The sequence below is a fragment of the Hypanus sabinus genome, chromosome 24, assembly GCF_030144855.1.
Source record: "Hypanus sabinus isolate sHypSab1 chromosome 24, sHypSab1.hap1, whole genome shotgun sequence".
Classification (NCBI taxonomy): domain Eukaryota; kingdom Metazoa; phylum Chordata; class Chondrichthyes; order Myliobatiformes; family Dasyatidae; genus Hypanus; species Hypanus sabinus.
Genome location: NC_082729.1, coordinates 11,779,078 through 11,794,722, shown reverse-complemented (window position 1 = coordinate 11,794,722; position 15,645 = coordinate 11,779,078). Strand labels below are relative to the sequence as shown.

The 15,645-nt window shown below is 40.8% G+C and overlaps 1 protein-coding gene across 2 annotated transcripts in view; it reads left to right on the top strand.

Annotated features, from left to right (window-relative positions):
* Positions 1–15,645, top strand: part of kdm1a (lysine (K)-specific demethylase 1a) — a 105,790-nt gene that overhangs the window by 59,851 nt on the left and 30,294 nt on the right. For both annotated transcript variants that reach the window (XM_059949267.1, XM_059949266.1), the window contains 3 exons: positions 4,523–4,665; positions 6,275–6,365; positions 12,114–12,248. In XM_059949267.1, coding sequence (XP_059805250.1) covers positions 4,523–4,665; positions 6,275–6,365; positions 12,114–12,248 — 369 coding nt within the window. The remainder of the gene's footprint in view (positions 1–4,522; positions 4,666–6,274; positions 6,366–12,113; positions 12,249–15,645) is intronic.

Below are 15,645 nucleotides of genomic sequence, written 5' to 3'. Positions count from 1 at the left end.
GGAAAAAAAGTTGATAGTAAATCTTGTTTTAAGATGCAAGCATTGCACCTCTTAAATATTTTTTTACTGCTGACTTTTCCCTGTTGTGACAAAGGTCATTGATATTAAATATTCAATTGCTTTCTTCTTCTTGATGTACTAAATATTACCATGATTGTTTGTTACGTTAGAGTGCAGAGACGATTTACTAGGATGTTACCTGGGTTTTAGAGTGCAGAGACGATTTACTAGGATGTTACCTGGGTTTCAGCACTTAAGTTACAGAGAAAGGTTGAACAAGTTAGGTCTCTATTCATTGGAGCATAGAAGGTTGAGGAGGGATTTGATTGAGGTATTTAAAATTTTGAGAGGGATAGATAGAGTTGACGAGAATAGGCTGTTTCCATTGAGAGTAGGGGAGATTCAAACGAGAGGACATGATTTGAGAGTTAGGGGGCAGAAGTTTAAGGGAAACACGAGGGGGTATTTCTTTACTCAGAGAGTGGAATGAGCTTCCTGTAGAAGTAGTAGAGGCCAGTTCAGTTGTGTCATTTAAGGTATATGGACAGGAAAGGAGTGGAGGGTTATGGGCTGAGTGCCGTTAGGTGGGACTAGGTGAAATTAAGAGTTCGGCACGGACTAGGAGGGCCGAGATGGCCTGTTTCCATGCTGTGATTGTTATATGGTTGTATAGTTATACGCTCCATGTCTGATGACATGGGTATTCATGGTCCTTCCATGACTATGATTGTTCTTGGCAAAATTTTCTACAGAAGTGGTTTGCCATTGCCTTCTTCTGGGCAGAGTCTTTAAAAGACAGGTGGCCCCAGCCATTAACAATACTCTTCAGAGATTGTCTACCTGGTATCATTGGTCGCATAACCAGGATTTGTGATATGCTTCCAAGCTGTCAAATGACCCTGATCGGGGAGGGGAGGGGGAGGTGCTAAACAGGTGCTGCACCTTGCCCAAGGGTGACCTGAGTGCTAGCGGAGAGAAGGAGCGTCTTACACCTTCATTGGTATAGACCAGGGGTCAGCAACCTTTACCACTGAAAGAGCCACTTGGACCCGTTTCCCACAGAAAAGAAAACACTGGGAGCCGCAAAACCCGTTTGACATTTAAAATGAAATAACACTGCATACAACGTTTTTTTTGCCTTTATGCTATGTATAAACAAACTATAATGTGTTGCATTTATGAAATTGATGAACTCCTGCAGAGAAAACGAAATTACATTTCTGCATGCAACAAAAACATTTTGAACTCCGAAAAAAAGACGTTGGGTTGAAAGTTACTTTTAAGTAAAATACTCAATGTCTATTTGAGTCCTTCTTGTATTTATGAAAAACGCCGAACTTAAATTTTCCGCCAGCAGCAAACCAAAAATAACATCAGCCAGCTGTCAGCCTGAAAAATAAAAGGACTATTTCACTGAACAATGAAAAAATATGAATATACATAAAATAATAGGCAATTAAAATATTTATCATACTTGGTTAATGGGATTTCTGCTCCTGGACCTCAGCGCACAGCGTCTGCACATCAGGGCTGTATGACGTCACCTTCATCTTTACACAGGATCGCAAGCTGTCATCTGTGAGGCGTGCGCGATGTTTGTTTTTAATAAAGTTCATGTTGGAGAACACCTGCTCACATACATATGTGGATCCAAAGATCGACAGGACTCCAAGCGCATACTTTTTCATGTTTACATAAATGTCGGGCACAGCATTCCATGTTTCAAACACAAGTTGGTCCGGATTTGGAAGGTTTTCAATATCACTCCATTTGTGATTCTGAGCAAGAACGGCCTTCTGACGGGCAACATCTTCAAGGTCTGCTGTCAAGCGTCTAAACTTGGACACCCATATGTCTTTGTCGGCTATGTCGGCCAGTTCCATCTCAAGATCAGGTTGACTCACACCTGCCAATGCAGTCGTATTCAGTAGGGAAGGATCGATGCTTAAGGGAGTGACCGGGAAGGATAATGTGTTTTTTTCCTCTCTGAACTCACAGAAGCGTTTCCCAAACGATGTTTGCATTGCGATGATTGCAGAATGTAAATACTCCGAAATTATCATGTCGTGACCTTGTTTGAACTCTCTCAAATTGGGGAAGTGAGACAAAGTGCCTTTCTGTAAATCTCTGGCAAGCACTGTCAACTTGCGCTCGAATGCCAAGACATCCTCCAACATGTGCAGGGCTGTGCGTCCTTTCCCCTGAAGAGCTGTGTTCAGCGTGTTCAGGTGCGCTGTCATGTCTACCATGAAGTGTAGCTTTTCCAGCCACTCTGGCTGTTCCAGCTCAGGAAAGTTGAGCCCTTTGCTGCCCAGGAAAGTTTTCACTTCTTCCAGACACGCGACAATGCGTTTCAGCACCTCCCCTTTGGACAGCCACCGGACTTTGTTGTGCAGCAGGAGATCAGAATATGCGCTTTCCATCTCGTCCAGTAACAAACGGAATTGACGGTGATTTAAACTTTTTGCCATTATTTTATTGACAATCTGAATGACAACATCCATTACTTCTGTGCATTCCGGAGGAAATGTTTGAGCGCACAGTGCCTCTTGGTGCAAGATGCAGTGAAAAGTCAGCAGCTTTCTGTCCAGCGACTTCTGCAGTAAAGCCACAAATCCCTTGTGCGTTCCCGTCATATTCGGAGCCCCATCAGTAGCTACTGACACCAGATGGGTGGTCTTTATTCCTTTGGCTCTTAAACAATTCAAGACAGCCTCACAGATGTCCTCCCCCCGTGTTTGGTCTTTTAGAGGTATCAACTCAATCAGTTCTTCCTGTGGCCCGGCAGAGTTTACATACCGGCAGAACAACGCTATTTGTTCAATATCGCCTTTGTCTTTAGACTCGTCACAGGCAATCGAGTAGGCCACAGCTGAATTGATGTCTTTAATTTGCTGTCTTGTGATGTCTTCTGCCATTTTTATGGTTCTGTCTTTGACAGTCTTTGCAGAGAGGGGCATATCCCTGATTTTCTGCACAATTTCACTCTTGTTTTTAAAGTCCGTGAATAGATGTTCTGAAATCTTAATGAAAGATTCTTTTATATATTCACCATCTGTAAACTGCTTCCCGTGCCTGACTATTTCCTGAGCGGCAATATAACTGGCGTATGTCGTTGATTTTCCTGACTTCATCCATTTCTGGAAATGATTTTTGCTCAGATCAACCTTCCGCATCAGTTCCGAAACGGCTTTTTTTCTCTCATCTCCATCCGGATATTTTTGAGCAAAGGCTGCGTGTTTACTCTGGAAATGCCTTGCGACATTTGACTTTTTGTTGTTTGCTAGTTTCTCATTGCATATTAAGCATACCGGTAAACCAGTCTCGTCAACAGTGAAAGCAAATGAATCTGTCCACGTATCATTAAACGTTCTGTTTTCTTCAGTCACTTTTCTTTTTTTAGAATTCTCCATAGTTGGCTTACCTTGGATCGAAAAATTAAAGAAATCGCGCACTGGCGGGTGTCAGGTATTGGCAGTGGTGACGTATATTAATAGCGATAAAAACACGTTGCAGCGGTGTGTTCAGGCAGTCAGTAAACTGCAGTCGAATAACTTTATTCGAACTAAACAGCCTTGCTTCTAAGCCTCCCTCAACCCAGCCCCCATGGACGCAGATGCTGCAAAAGACACGTACTCACAAACCCCCGTAGGCAATCTCCCTTAGCCGGAATGCTGGCTAATTGAGAGCAGTTTTGGATGTGTCAGAAAATGTGTCGCCACACTTACATTGTACAAGATCACCATAATCTTCAAATTTAGAATTACATTTCAAAAGCTAACAAACTAACATAAAATACATTTTAATTAAATACTGACCAATTATTTCCCAAAGCCACAGGGAGCCGCAGCACAGAGGTGAAAGAGCCACAAATGGCTCGGGAGCCGCAGGTTGCCGACCCCCGGTATAGACATTTCTCCATCCTGCAACCCAAATTACCATTGTATCGTGCTTTAACTGTGGCTCAGAAAACAAACTGTTGACAAAATTATTTAGTAACTTTACATTCCTGGATCTTTCTTCCCGACATCTGACCATGGAGAACTTGAAGTTAGAGGAGCCTCAGCCTTTTCTCATGGGCAGTTCAGTTTCCAAATCCACTGTGAACTATATCACGCATTATAGTTTTCACATGTTGATGCCATGACGATTATTATTAATAGTCCACACGAAGTGCTGGAGGAACTCAGTAGGTCAGGCAGCACCTATAGAATAAATAGCTGACTTTTTAGGTCAAGACCTTTCATCAGGACTCAATCATGTTGCTCTGGATCTCCAGCATCTGCAGAATTTTTTGTAGTTAAGTAGTTGTACTGATATTTTAGATCACCTTATTATTTTGTCATTATATGTATTGTCTTTATTCCCTTGAGGCAATGGGACCTTCAAAATTAGGCAGTTCTTTACACATTCAGATAACTCTAGTTTCTTTGGAAATCTTCCTGCTATTAATTCTTAAATAAATAAAAGATGTAGTCCTATTTCTTTTGGGTGAAAGTTATTTTTTGTTTGTGATGCTCAGGTTCCCAAAGAGAAAGACGAGATGGTAGAGCAAGAATTTAATCGTTTGCTGGAGGCCACATCTTACCTCAGTCATCAGTTAGACTTCAATTACCTGAACAACAAACCGGTCTCTTTAGGACAGGCATTGGAAGTTGTCATACAGTGAGTATTTTATTATATTTCACACTCAGCAAAATATAATGTAAGCGATCTGCTCGGGTATAAAATTTAAATTCAGTCTGATCATTGTTAAGGATCTCTGTGACTAGTTGGGTAGCTAAACTTAAGATTGCATAATGCCAGGCTGGCAGTTCCAACGATAAATATTTTGGGAGTTTAACAATAGAGTGGACTTGCTGCATTTCTAAGCAATTAATTGAGGAATCTGCACCCAGCACAGCAGCATTTTTGAGTCCATTCACATGAGTAAAACTTGTAGCTACAAAATTCAAAGTATACCTATAAATATAAAAAAAATCAAAGTATGTATGCGGTATACAACCTTGAAATTTGTCTTCCCCACAGACATCATGAAACAAAGAATCAGGGAGCCATCCTGTTCAGAGAAACAAATTCAATCACCAACCCCCCCCCCCCCCACCCGCGTGCAAAAATATTGCGCAAACGGAACAAAAAGGATCGAAAACATAGAATATAAAACACAAAGGCATATTTTAGTACAGTTCACTCCAGTGTTCATTATCTGCAGGTCACGCAATTCAAAAATCGCCCAAAAGTAATAACAGAGAAAGAGGAACCAAAACTAGAAATAGAATGCAACATAAAAACTGATATAGAGTCCAAATCTACCACTCACGCCAATTGTAGATTTGCTCTGGCCTTATCTGGTGACATCTTCGAGGTTGGGAGAGATCATTCGAATGCAGGGCACAATGCTAGGAATGGAGCAAGTTATTTCTCTCATTAGAAGTGTTTGCCTTATTGTTCAAATGCTTTTTGGTTTGCTTGACGTTTTTATTTCTTTAATTTTTTATTGATTTTTATTAGCTTTTTTTCTTTTTTTGTGCTGGGGTGTTGATTTTTTCTCTTTCAACGATATCCATGGTTTTTCTGTATTTCGTGGCTATCTGGAGAAGACAAATTTCAGAGTTGTATTTTGCAATATATTTTAATAATATGAAACTTTGAATAATTCTCTATATTGGGGACATTCAGAATGATTGGGGGAACAAACTTCATTATAGTCAGCCAACTAGGGTTGTGATTTTAAAGTGAATCAGTTTTTCTTTTCAGCTGTTTTATGGCTGAGGGTTGTACTGGCCTGCCATGTGGCAAGATTAAAGTTCAAACTACATTTATTATTGAAGTATCTGTACATTGTACAACCATGATATTCATCATAAAACAAAGAAATTCTAATGAACCCATTTAAAAAAAACAAATCATGCAAACAATAAATGAAAGCAAATAGCTTTCTGAACTGAAGTCCCCAAACAGAGTCCGTCCACAGACCCTTAGTTCAGCGCAGAGCCGAGTAAAGGTCACTGAGCAGAGAGTGAAGCGGTCGTACAAGACATCGCTGCCATGCAGGGTCTCATTATTTTTGCTAAATGGATACAATTCAGTTAAGAGTACAATGATGATATGCGTTAGTGATTTTGAGACTGATGAATATAAAGTGAATTTTTTTTCATGCCTTTGGAAGCATCTCTACCCCACTCCAGTGCTGTTGTTTAGAAGCATTGTTATGATGTATAGACTGAATGCATAATGAGCCGTAACTGAAAGTAAACTAAAATATTCTCGTTAGGTTGCAGGAGAAACATGTGAAGGATGAACAGATTGAACACTGGAAGAAAATTGTGAAGACACAAGAAGATCTGAAAGAACTACTCAATAAGGTGATTTGAACTTCCTTTAAATTTTACGTAAAAATTTATGGTTATTTACATGAATCAACTCTTGAAAAATAATGTTTTATTGCGAGTCTGAAACTATAGCCACTGACCTATTTTTCCCCATTGTTTTTGTAACAAGATATTTTCTAACTCGAGGTTTCTTAGGAACAAAACTCACATTATAATGGAACTACCTGTAGTTTGTTTCTTCTGGAAATGGTAAATGACAATCCTCGTATGCTATGGTGTTGGGAATGGGGGGCACTGCACAGAATCGCAATAAGCCTTAGAAGGTTGCAAACTCAGCTCCATAATGGGCACTAGCCTCCCCAGCATCCAGGACATCTTCAAGGAGCGATGCCTCAGAAAGGTGGTATCCATCATTAAGGACCCACGTCAGCCAGAATGTGCCCTCTTTTCGCACAAAGATGAGAAAATCTGCAGATGCTGGAAATGCTTTGTTCTCATTGTGACCACCAAGGAGGAGGTACAAGAGCCTGAAGCCAAGCACTCAATGATTCAGTAATAGCTTTGTCCCCTCTGCTATCTGCTTTCTGAATGAACATTGAACCCACGAACACAACCTCACTACTTTTTCTTTTCTCACTCTTTTTGCACTACTTGTTTCATTTAACTTTTAAAAAAAATGTGTTTGCGTGCACACGAGCACACACACACACTCTATCAGTTTTTATTATGTGTTGCAAAGCACTGCTGCCACGAAACATCAAATTTCGCGACATATGCCAGTGATGTTGATTCTGATAGTGCAAAAGAAACTTTGGTGAAGAAGTGAAACAAGTTTAAAATGGTGCTGCAGGATTTTTAGTTTTATTTTTTGCTTATGTGGGTGTGACATATATATGGCATCTGAGTGAAGGTTCTACATGTTCTAAATTTTGTTTTAACTGTTAAGATCATGAACTTTAATAAGAAACCTGAAAACTCTCTGGATCTTTCTATGGATGTCGAGCCGTTAACTTGAAATACGAATTTTTCCCTATCTTTTTATATTTACTTTCTGCACTCCCAAGTTTCACTTGGTATGCGTTCTTCTTAACTAGTACAATACCTATGAATAGTCGTGATTGGTTTCACATGGACGAGTATATTGTAAATGAATGTGATGTAAAATAAGACTAGGAACACACACAATGCTGGAGGAACTCAGCAGGCCAGGCAGCATCTATGGTAAAGAGTATAGTCGAAGTTTCAGGTCGAAACCCTTTGGGAAGTCCTTTGCAGAAGGGTTTTAGCTTGAAATGTGGACTGTACTCCTGTCTGATTGGTATCCATGCTTGTTCTTGACTGTTTATTGTGCAGAATTTATTCAACTATGCAGTTCTTCATGCTTCCGGAAGAGCTGATAAGTTACTTGAATGCAGCAGAACTTCCTAAAACCATGAACACATTTAAAAGATCGGTCTTTGACAGGTCTCTTATTTGGTGTTCTCAAAATTTTAAATGGGGCTGCAGTTCCTTCATTTGCCCTTTGGTGGTGCTGTTGATGGAGAATAACACATAATGTTTTGATTTTAAATCCGTGTTTAGGACATAGAAATCCACAGCACATTACAGGGCCTTTGGTCCACAATGTTGGGCCGACCATGTAACCTATTCTAGAAACTGCCTAGAATTTCCCTACTGCATAGCCCTCTATTTTTCTAAGCTCCATGTACCTATCTAAAAGCCTCTTAAAAGACCCTTTTGTGTCCGCCTCCACCACCGTCACCAGCAGTGCATTCCACACCCCCCCCCCCACCCTCTGTGTGAAAAACTTAACTCTGACATCCCACTTGTACCGATTTCCAAGCACCTTAAAACTATGCCCCCTTGTGTTAGCCATTTCAGTCTTGGGAAAAAGCCTGTACAGCAGCTTTGAGTGTCCTATGGACATGGGCCCCAAGATCTCTCTGATCCTCCACACTGTCAAGAGTCTTCCATTAATATTATATTTTGTATTCAAATTTGACTTACCAAAATGAACCACTTCACACTTACCTGGGTTGAACTCCAACTGCCACTTCTCAGCCCAGTTTTGCATCCTATTCATGTACTGCTGTAACCTCTGACAACCGTCCAGACTATCCACAACACCCCCAACCTTTGTGTCATCAGCAAACTTACTTACCCACCCTTCTACTTCTTCATCCAAATGATTTATAAAAATCACAAAGAGGTGGGGTCCCAGAGCAGATCCCTGTGGAACCTCGCTGGTTACCGACCTCCATGCAGAATATGAATCATCTACAACCACACTTTGCCTTCTGTGGGCAAGCCAGTTCTGGATCCACAAACCAAGGTCTCCTTCAATCCCATGCCTCCTTACTTTCTGAATGAGCCCTGCATGGGGAACATTCCCCAACATTTATTTTACCCCAATGCCCCCCCCCCCCAGTACTTTCATACTTGCCAATGCCCTCTTAGGCACAATATACTTTCTGGTGCCACCATTGGTGAAAAACATGTTTACCATATGCTAACATGAGAAAAATGACTCTGCTTTAAATTATTTTGTCTCTAAACATAGCTTACACAGTACCTGTGCGCTGTCAGGAACTTCAATATCAATGTGATCCTTGAGGTTGATGATTTTTAGTAAGAGTTGAAATATCTGGTTCAATTTGTGATACCAAAAACCCCATGCGTAACAATGTCAAAACCATTTTGTATTTTGTGAGTACGTGGTTTCTGCACTGAAGTCTTATTTCAACAAGGTTGGAGGATGGAAATGCAATGAAGAGCAGTTTGGATCTTTTCCAAAGACCAGGAAACTTCATATGACAGTGTAGCCACAAACCGCAAAAGCCGACATTTTTGAAAAAAGTTTTTGCTGCTTCATCCTTCAGAATTGCAACAATTTCTTCTTGCAAGCTCTCTTCCTGTTCTTCCATCTTGCAAAGAAATGGGAATTACACAGTCCAGCATTTCCAGATCATTCAAGTCCTTGAATCGATTCTGAAAATCCTTCAGTGACTGCAGGTGCACGAAGTACTCTTGCAAATCATCATCTGTGAACGAGAGAGCCATTCTTTCCATGTAGGGAAACTGTGAGAACATTCTTCTATTTGGTTGGTAAAGTTGGATGAGATTGTCGCGTTTCAGATGCGTTTTGACAAGTGCTCACTGCCTACAGAGCTAAGGTCCTTCCTGTGCTCCAGTGTCTCATCCCCTTTTTCTGCAAGTGGCTGCTCTACTAATGGTTAGTCAGGTCTTGTGCCTCAAATTAGGGTGCAGCTTACCGCCCCCCCCCCCCCACCCGATGACTTCTATGTCCCCTAAAGCCCCCTTAGGAGACATACCGTAACTGTCCCCTTGGGGAGGGGGGGTACCGCCCCCGTTGAGAATCACGGTTTTAAATTAATATAAATGCTTAGGTGTGTATTTGGCCCGTTAGTTTTAAGAACTGAACTAGGCTGCAACAAATCAGAGCACTATTCTACCACAGCCAAATATAGTTTTTTTTTCAAACTGCAGATTGCAATATAATTTGATTCCTAGCAATTTAAGACCTTGATTAAGATTTGAGAAATTGCCAACAGCTAGTTTAAGTAGGCTAATATCTATTTTATATCCTTATTAAAATTAGTTGTCTTCCTACGATCATTTTGTATAAGAGAAAGCAGCAGGAATGGGCATTTGATCTCTTGAGCCTGCTACACTTCAAAGGTTCATTTATTATCAAAGTATGTATGCAGTATGCAACTCTGAGATTTGTCTTCTGAGATAGCCGTGAAACAAAGAAAACCATGGAAGTCCTTCAAAGAGAAACATCAACCCCACCTCCCCGCAAAAGAAACTGACAAATTGTGCCAAATTAAATTGTGCAGCAAGTAGCTGATCTTCTGCATTGTTTCCCTGACTCCTTTTACTGTTCAGAAATCAATCAAATCTGTTTTGGGTGCAATCAATAACTGCATCTCTGCCCTCTTTAGGACTGAATTCTAAAGATTAATCAGCCTCTGAGTGAAGGCATTTCTTCTCGGTCTTAAATATGCAGCTCCTTATTTTGAAAGTGTGACCTATTGTTCTAGACTTCTCAGGCCAGAAACTTTCACCTAGAAGCATCCTCTGGACATCCACCCTGTTGCATCCTCTAAGAATTCTGTACATTTCAGTGAGGTGTATCACCAACCTAAAAGATAAACTCAGTTTCTCATCCCACAGAAGTGGCCTGACCTGCTGAGTATTGCAAGATTTCTGTTTTTGTTTCAATTTTCCAATGTGTACCTTTTTGTTTTTTTTCATATTTTTTGAGTGTCTTAATGTCACCTCCCTTATTGGTCTGGTTGAGTTGTTCTCCGATTTTGCCAGTTTACTTGCTAGTGTTTCATGACTATGTGAGGAGACATCGCCAGTCTGCTGTTGATTGTGGTGTGTCCTGAATAGTTTTCAATCAGGCCAAGCATTCAGAGGAACGCACCACAATCAATAGCACACTGGCAATGTCTCCTCACTTGGAGCCAAAATGTTGGCAAGTAAATTGCAAAATCGGATACCAACCCAACCATCAAACACCTGAGCTACACATCTTCTGAATTATTTCCAACCGCTGAATTATTTACCTACCACTGATGGTGGGCTGCCATTTTGTAGGACTCCATTTTACTTGTCCATTGTTTCTTTTCTTTGAACTTTGTTTCTAGACATAGTTACTTCATACATTAAAATGCAATGGATACATATAACTGGTTCCTCAGCATCTGTATTGAGACGTTAACCTTTCAACTGCAGTCTCTTTGAAAGGATAGAGATTGTACTGATTAAGAGTCTACATCTGATATGTTGACCTGTCTTCTTTTCAGATGTAATAGTTCTGTGTAATTCCAGCTTTTTTTTTTCAAATTGCTATTTTTGACTCGTGGAATTTGCAGCTTTCCTTTTATCAGTGCTTGCCAGGCTTGCTTGTTCTTGGGACAGCTTCTTGTAAGCGTAATTATGATGTTAAAAACAATTTAATATGTTTTTGTTGCTGGAACAGCATGAAATGCCTAACTCTGGTATTATCTAGGGAGGAGAAATTGAGCAGAACGTTAACAGGAATTACAAGGCAGTTTCTATAAGTGTAACAGATGCTGTTTGTCCAAAGTTCAAAATAATTTATTATCAAGGTACATGAATGTCATCCTATACAACCCTGAAATTCATTTTCTTGTGGGCATACTCAATAAATCCATAGAATAATAACCACAGCAGAATCAATGAAAGACCGCACCAAGTTAAGTGTTCAATTTGTGTGCAAATGACAACAAACTAATGCAAATACAAAAGAAAGAAATATTTATTTATTGATTGATTTATTGACATACAGCGTGGAGTCGGTCCTTCTGGCCCACCCAGCAATCCCGCGATTTAATCCAAACCTAATCACGGGATAATTTACAATGACCAACTAACCTCCCAACTGGTATGTCTTTGGAATGTGGGAGGAAAGCCACACGGTCATGGGGAGAAAAACTCCTTACAGGCTGTGGCGGGAATTGAACCCGGGTCACTGGTCCTGTAAAGCGTTCTGCTAACCACTGCATAACCATGCCACCCTACGTAAATAAGCTATAACTATCAAGAATATGAAATGAAGTGTCCTTGAAAGTGAGTCCATTGGTTGTGGGATCATTTCAATGATGGGGTGAGTGAAGTTGTCCCCCACCAGGTTTTTAAAACAAAGGGGATAGATAACTTACTCAACTTCCAAGGTTTTGTCAAAGTTATGTGTAGTCTTTAATGCCCATCCTGTTACATATCATTCAGATGGTGTCGCTGAAAGAGAAAATCAAAGAACTACATCAACAATACAGAGAAGCTTCTGAGGTGAAGCCGCCTCGTGACATCACTGCAGAATTCCTGGTTAAAAGTAAACTGAGAGACCTGACTGCTTTATGCAAGGTGATTTTATTTCTAATCACTACATATGAGTTAAGTTCTGGGATTTATTTGGCAATGGTTATTTTTATTTCCTTTTAACTGTTACTTTTTTTCCTTTCCACGTTGCCCTTTCTCTTAAAGTTTGGTGGGCTTGTTATTTGATGGTTAATTGTTTGAATGAATGTGCTGGTTTTGGGAAGGGTTCCCATGTCTTTTGAAACTGCTGATGACTGATTGCCGCGTTGAATTTTGAAATGCTAGCTCTCTTAAATGTGTCCATTCATTACTGACTTCCTACCTGTTACGCCACTGAGGACATTCAGAGTCAGTACAATGACCAAATAACCTACCAACCAGACTGTCTTTGGACTGTGGGAGGAAACCCATGCAGTCACAGGGAGAATGTACAAACTTGCAGGCGGTGGAGCGAACTGAACTCGGGTCGCCGGTACTACAAAGCATTGTGCTTTAGCAATTGGCAACCATACAATAAAGGATTATAGAACACTCTCTCAGCGGTCAGCAAAGAAATGACCGCCACTGGTCCCAAGCTACAAACTGCCAAGAAATAGACATAACTTATTCCTTTTGCTTTTACCACTCGTGACTTGTTACTAATAAACACACGGCGCAGTATACATGGCTCATACACAGCAGAATTGATTTTTTTTTAAAAAAGATAAATTTTTCTCGCCTTTGAACGAGGAGGCAATTTCTTGAATTATTTGTAAAGATTTTGCTCAGTTCATAAGATCCATGTCTTGCTTCAGCATGCATGCTGTTGAAACCCTCTTTCATACGTTTATTACCTCGTTATACTTCCATTTCCCTGTTTGATAAGCTTCATTTTTCTGCCTTCCTCCCTTTTATTCTTTTATTCTTTGTGCCTTGCCCGAGTCTCATTCACTCATTGCATTGAATTCACCCCCCCCCCCACCCCATCTCCCAGGCTTCCTCTCCCGTAATCCTTCATTTTAAAATCTCTTACCTGTGTTTCAAAGGATGCAAGAAATAGGAACACGGCTTACTCTTTGAGTCCTTGAGCCTGCTTCAGAATTGAGCAAAGTAATGTTTAACGTACTATTCCCCCATTTCCTGATCTTTCACCATATACTTTGATTTCTGAAAAAAAAATTGTTGTTTTGAATGCAAGCATCAAGTCCCCACATTCCTCTGAGGTAGAGAATCCACCACTCCCTAAGTAATTTTCCAGCATTTCAGTCTTAAGTGCCCTGCCTCTTATCTATAGTAGAACATCCACCCTCTCCCTTCTCCTCACTCCACATTTCTGGAGAGCTTTCTAAGGGTCCATTGCATTTAAGTGAAGTTACCTCTCATGGGCTGGCACTGTAGCATAGTGATTAGCACAGTGCTTTACAGTATCAGTGATCCAGCTTCATTTCCCACTGCCATCTGTAAGAAGTTTGTCCAGAGACGTGGTGGTTGGTAGGTTAATTGGTCAATGTAAATTGTCCTGTCATTAGGCTAGGGTTAAATTGGAGGATTGCTGGTCACCTGCTCGAAGAACCGGAGGGGCTTCCTTCGCACTGTATCTCAATAAGTAAACAAATCTCTAAAATACGGAGAACAGAAACCAAGCCTAATTGATCTCTCTATTGCATATTTGATCTTTTTGAGGTCTGAGGCCTCCGTCGGTCAGAGTTGATCATGAATGTTGCATCCTAGTTGTCTGGATATGCAAAGCCAGGGCAATACAATATGGAGAGCAAGCTTCCTCTCTTAGCGCATCTAATAACCCAAAGGAACGTCAGACCAGTACAGTTTGGCACCAGCATTTGCGAGTCAGCATTGAACTCTGTGTAGGACTGCCTTAGGGATTCCAGCTTTGGATCTTTTTTTTCTCCCCATCGGGGGTTTACTCCCGAAGCCTACCCATGTGTGGATATAGCCACAAAGCACCAGAGATTTGAGATTAGAGTTTTCCTTCCAATTGAGCTGCCAACCGCAGTAGATGAGTCCCATCTACCCAAATAAACAGGTTTTAGGATGCCAGTAACCCACCTTTACCCTTTCTCCTGTCTGTAGAAATGGTTCTGCTGGGCTCAGTAGCAAAGTCACTTGTGAAGGCCAGGAGCTGGACGTGGTTGTCAGAGGCTATTTGTGGCATACGTCATTGAGAGTATTTAATAGGTAGTGGGAGCTTATCTTCACTACCACCCCCAGCAATAACAACCTTAAGGAACTTCTTCTTGAGATAAGAAAGCCAAAACTGTGCGCCATATCCAAGTGTAGTGTCACCAAGGCCATATGTAACTATGATAAGACATTCTTAGTCTTCTATTTAAATCTTCTTACCACAATGTATTTGCCTTCTGAATTTCTGAATGTAATTGCATGCCAGCTTTCAGTAGCTTTTGTGCAGGAAAATCTTTTCGATTTACATACAGTGAACAACTTTTGGGTATGAATATTTCCAAAGTTCTCCATACTTAAGAAGCATTTTATTTCTGTTGAAGTGGATAACTTCATGTTCTTTGTGCATTACATTCTATCCTTCATATTGTTGCCCACACTCAGTTGGTTTATTGTCCTTGAAACCTCTTTGCCTCTTCGCTGCGATTCTCAATCCCATTTAGTGACAGTTTGTATTTGATCTTCTCAGTCAGTTCGTAGCTTTAGATTGTGGATTTCAGGGTCCAGTGATTGATCAGCATAGTAGTAGTTAATTACTTCTTACATACTCATGAACTCCCCATCCACTCAGACTCCAGCTGGACAATTACACTGCACAATTTTTTCAACAAGAGTTGCTTCCTCAGAATTTTTTCTTTTGTTTATGATAGACTGCTTGAAGCCGAACATAAATGTAATTTCAGACTACTTTGAATCATGTAGGAATTTGGAGAAACAAGAAATTAACTTGTATTTAATATAATGAGTTTAATTGTATAATGGTGCTGATGCTTAGCAATAGTTCTTACTTAGTGACCGTTATACCGCTGGTGTCTAAGGCAGCAATAAAGGTCCTCCATCTCATTCTGTCCTTTGTCACACACAGATATAGAAGGGTTCTTCATTGCTGTTTCTGTAACAATTTTCTTTTGACCAGTCAGGATTGTTAGCCCTGAGCTGAATCCCCGAACCTGAAGCACCAGTGGACCACTCTTAGTCTGGCCTCTACCCTTTGACCTGTTTGGCATGGGTGACCCTACCAAGAGCCAGAGCACAAAGATTCCAGCTAATTGAGGCACACAAACCCCCAAGCCCCATGACAAGGTTGTAGTCCTCTTGGAGGTTGATCCACGTGGCACGCTGTTATTTGCCTGCTGACCAGAGATGGACTAATTAATTCCTGCCCTTTTGGTCATCTGTCTCTGGGGGGCATGGGGGGGGAGTGTTTGGAGGGGAGGGAAAAAAACACTCAGTTCCCTTGACTGCATGTGATCTTGTTCACTAA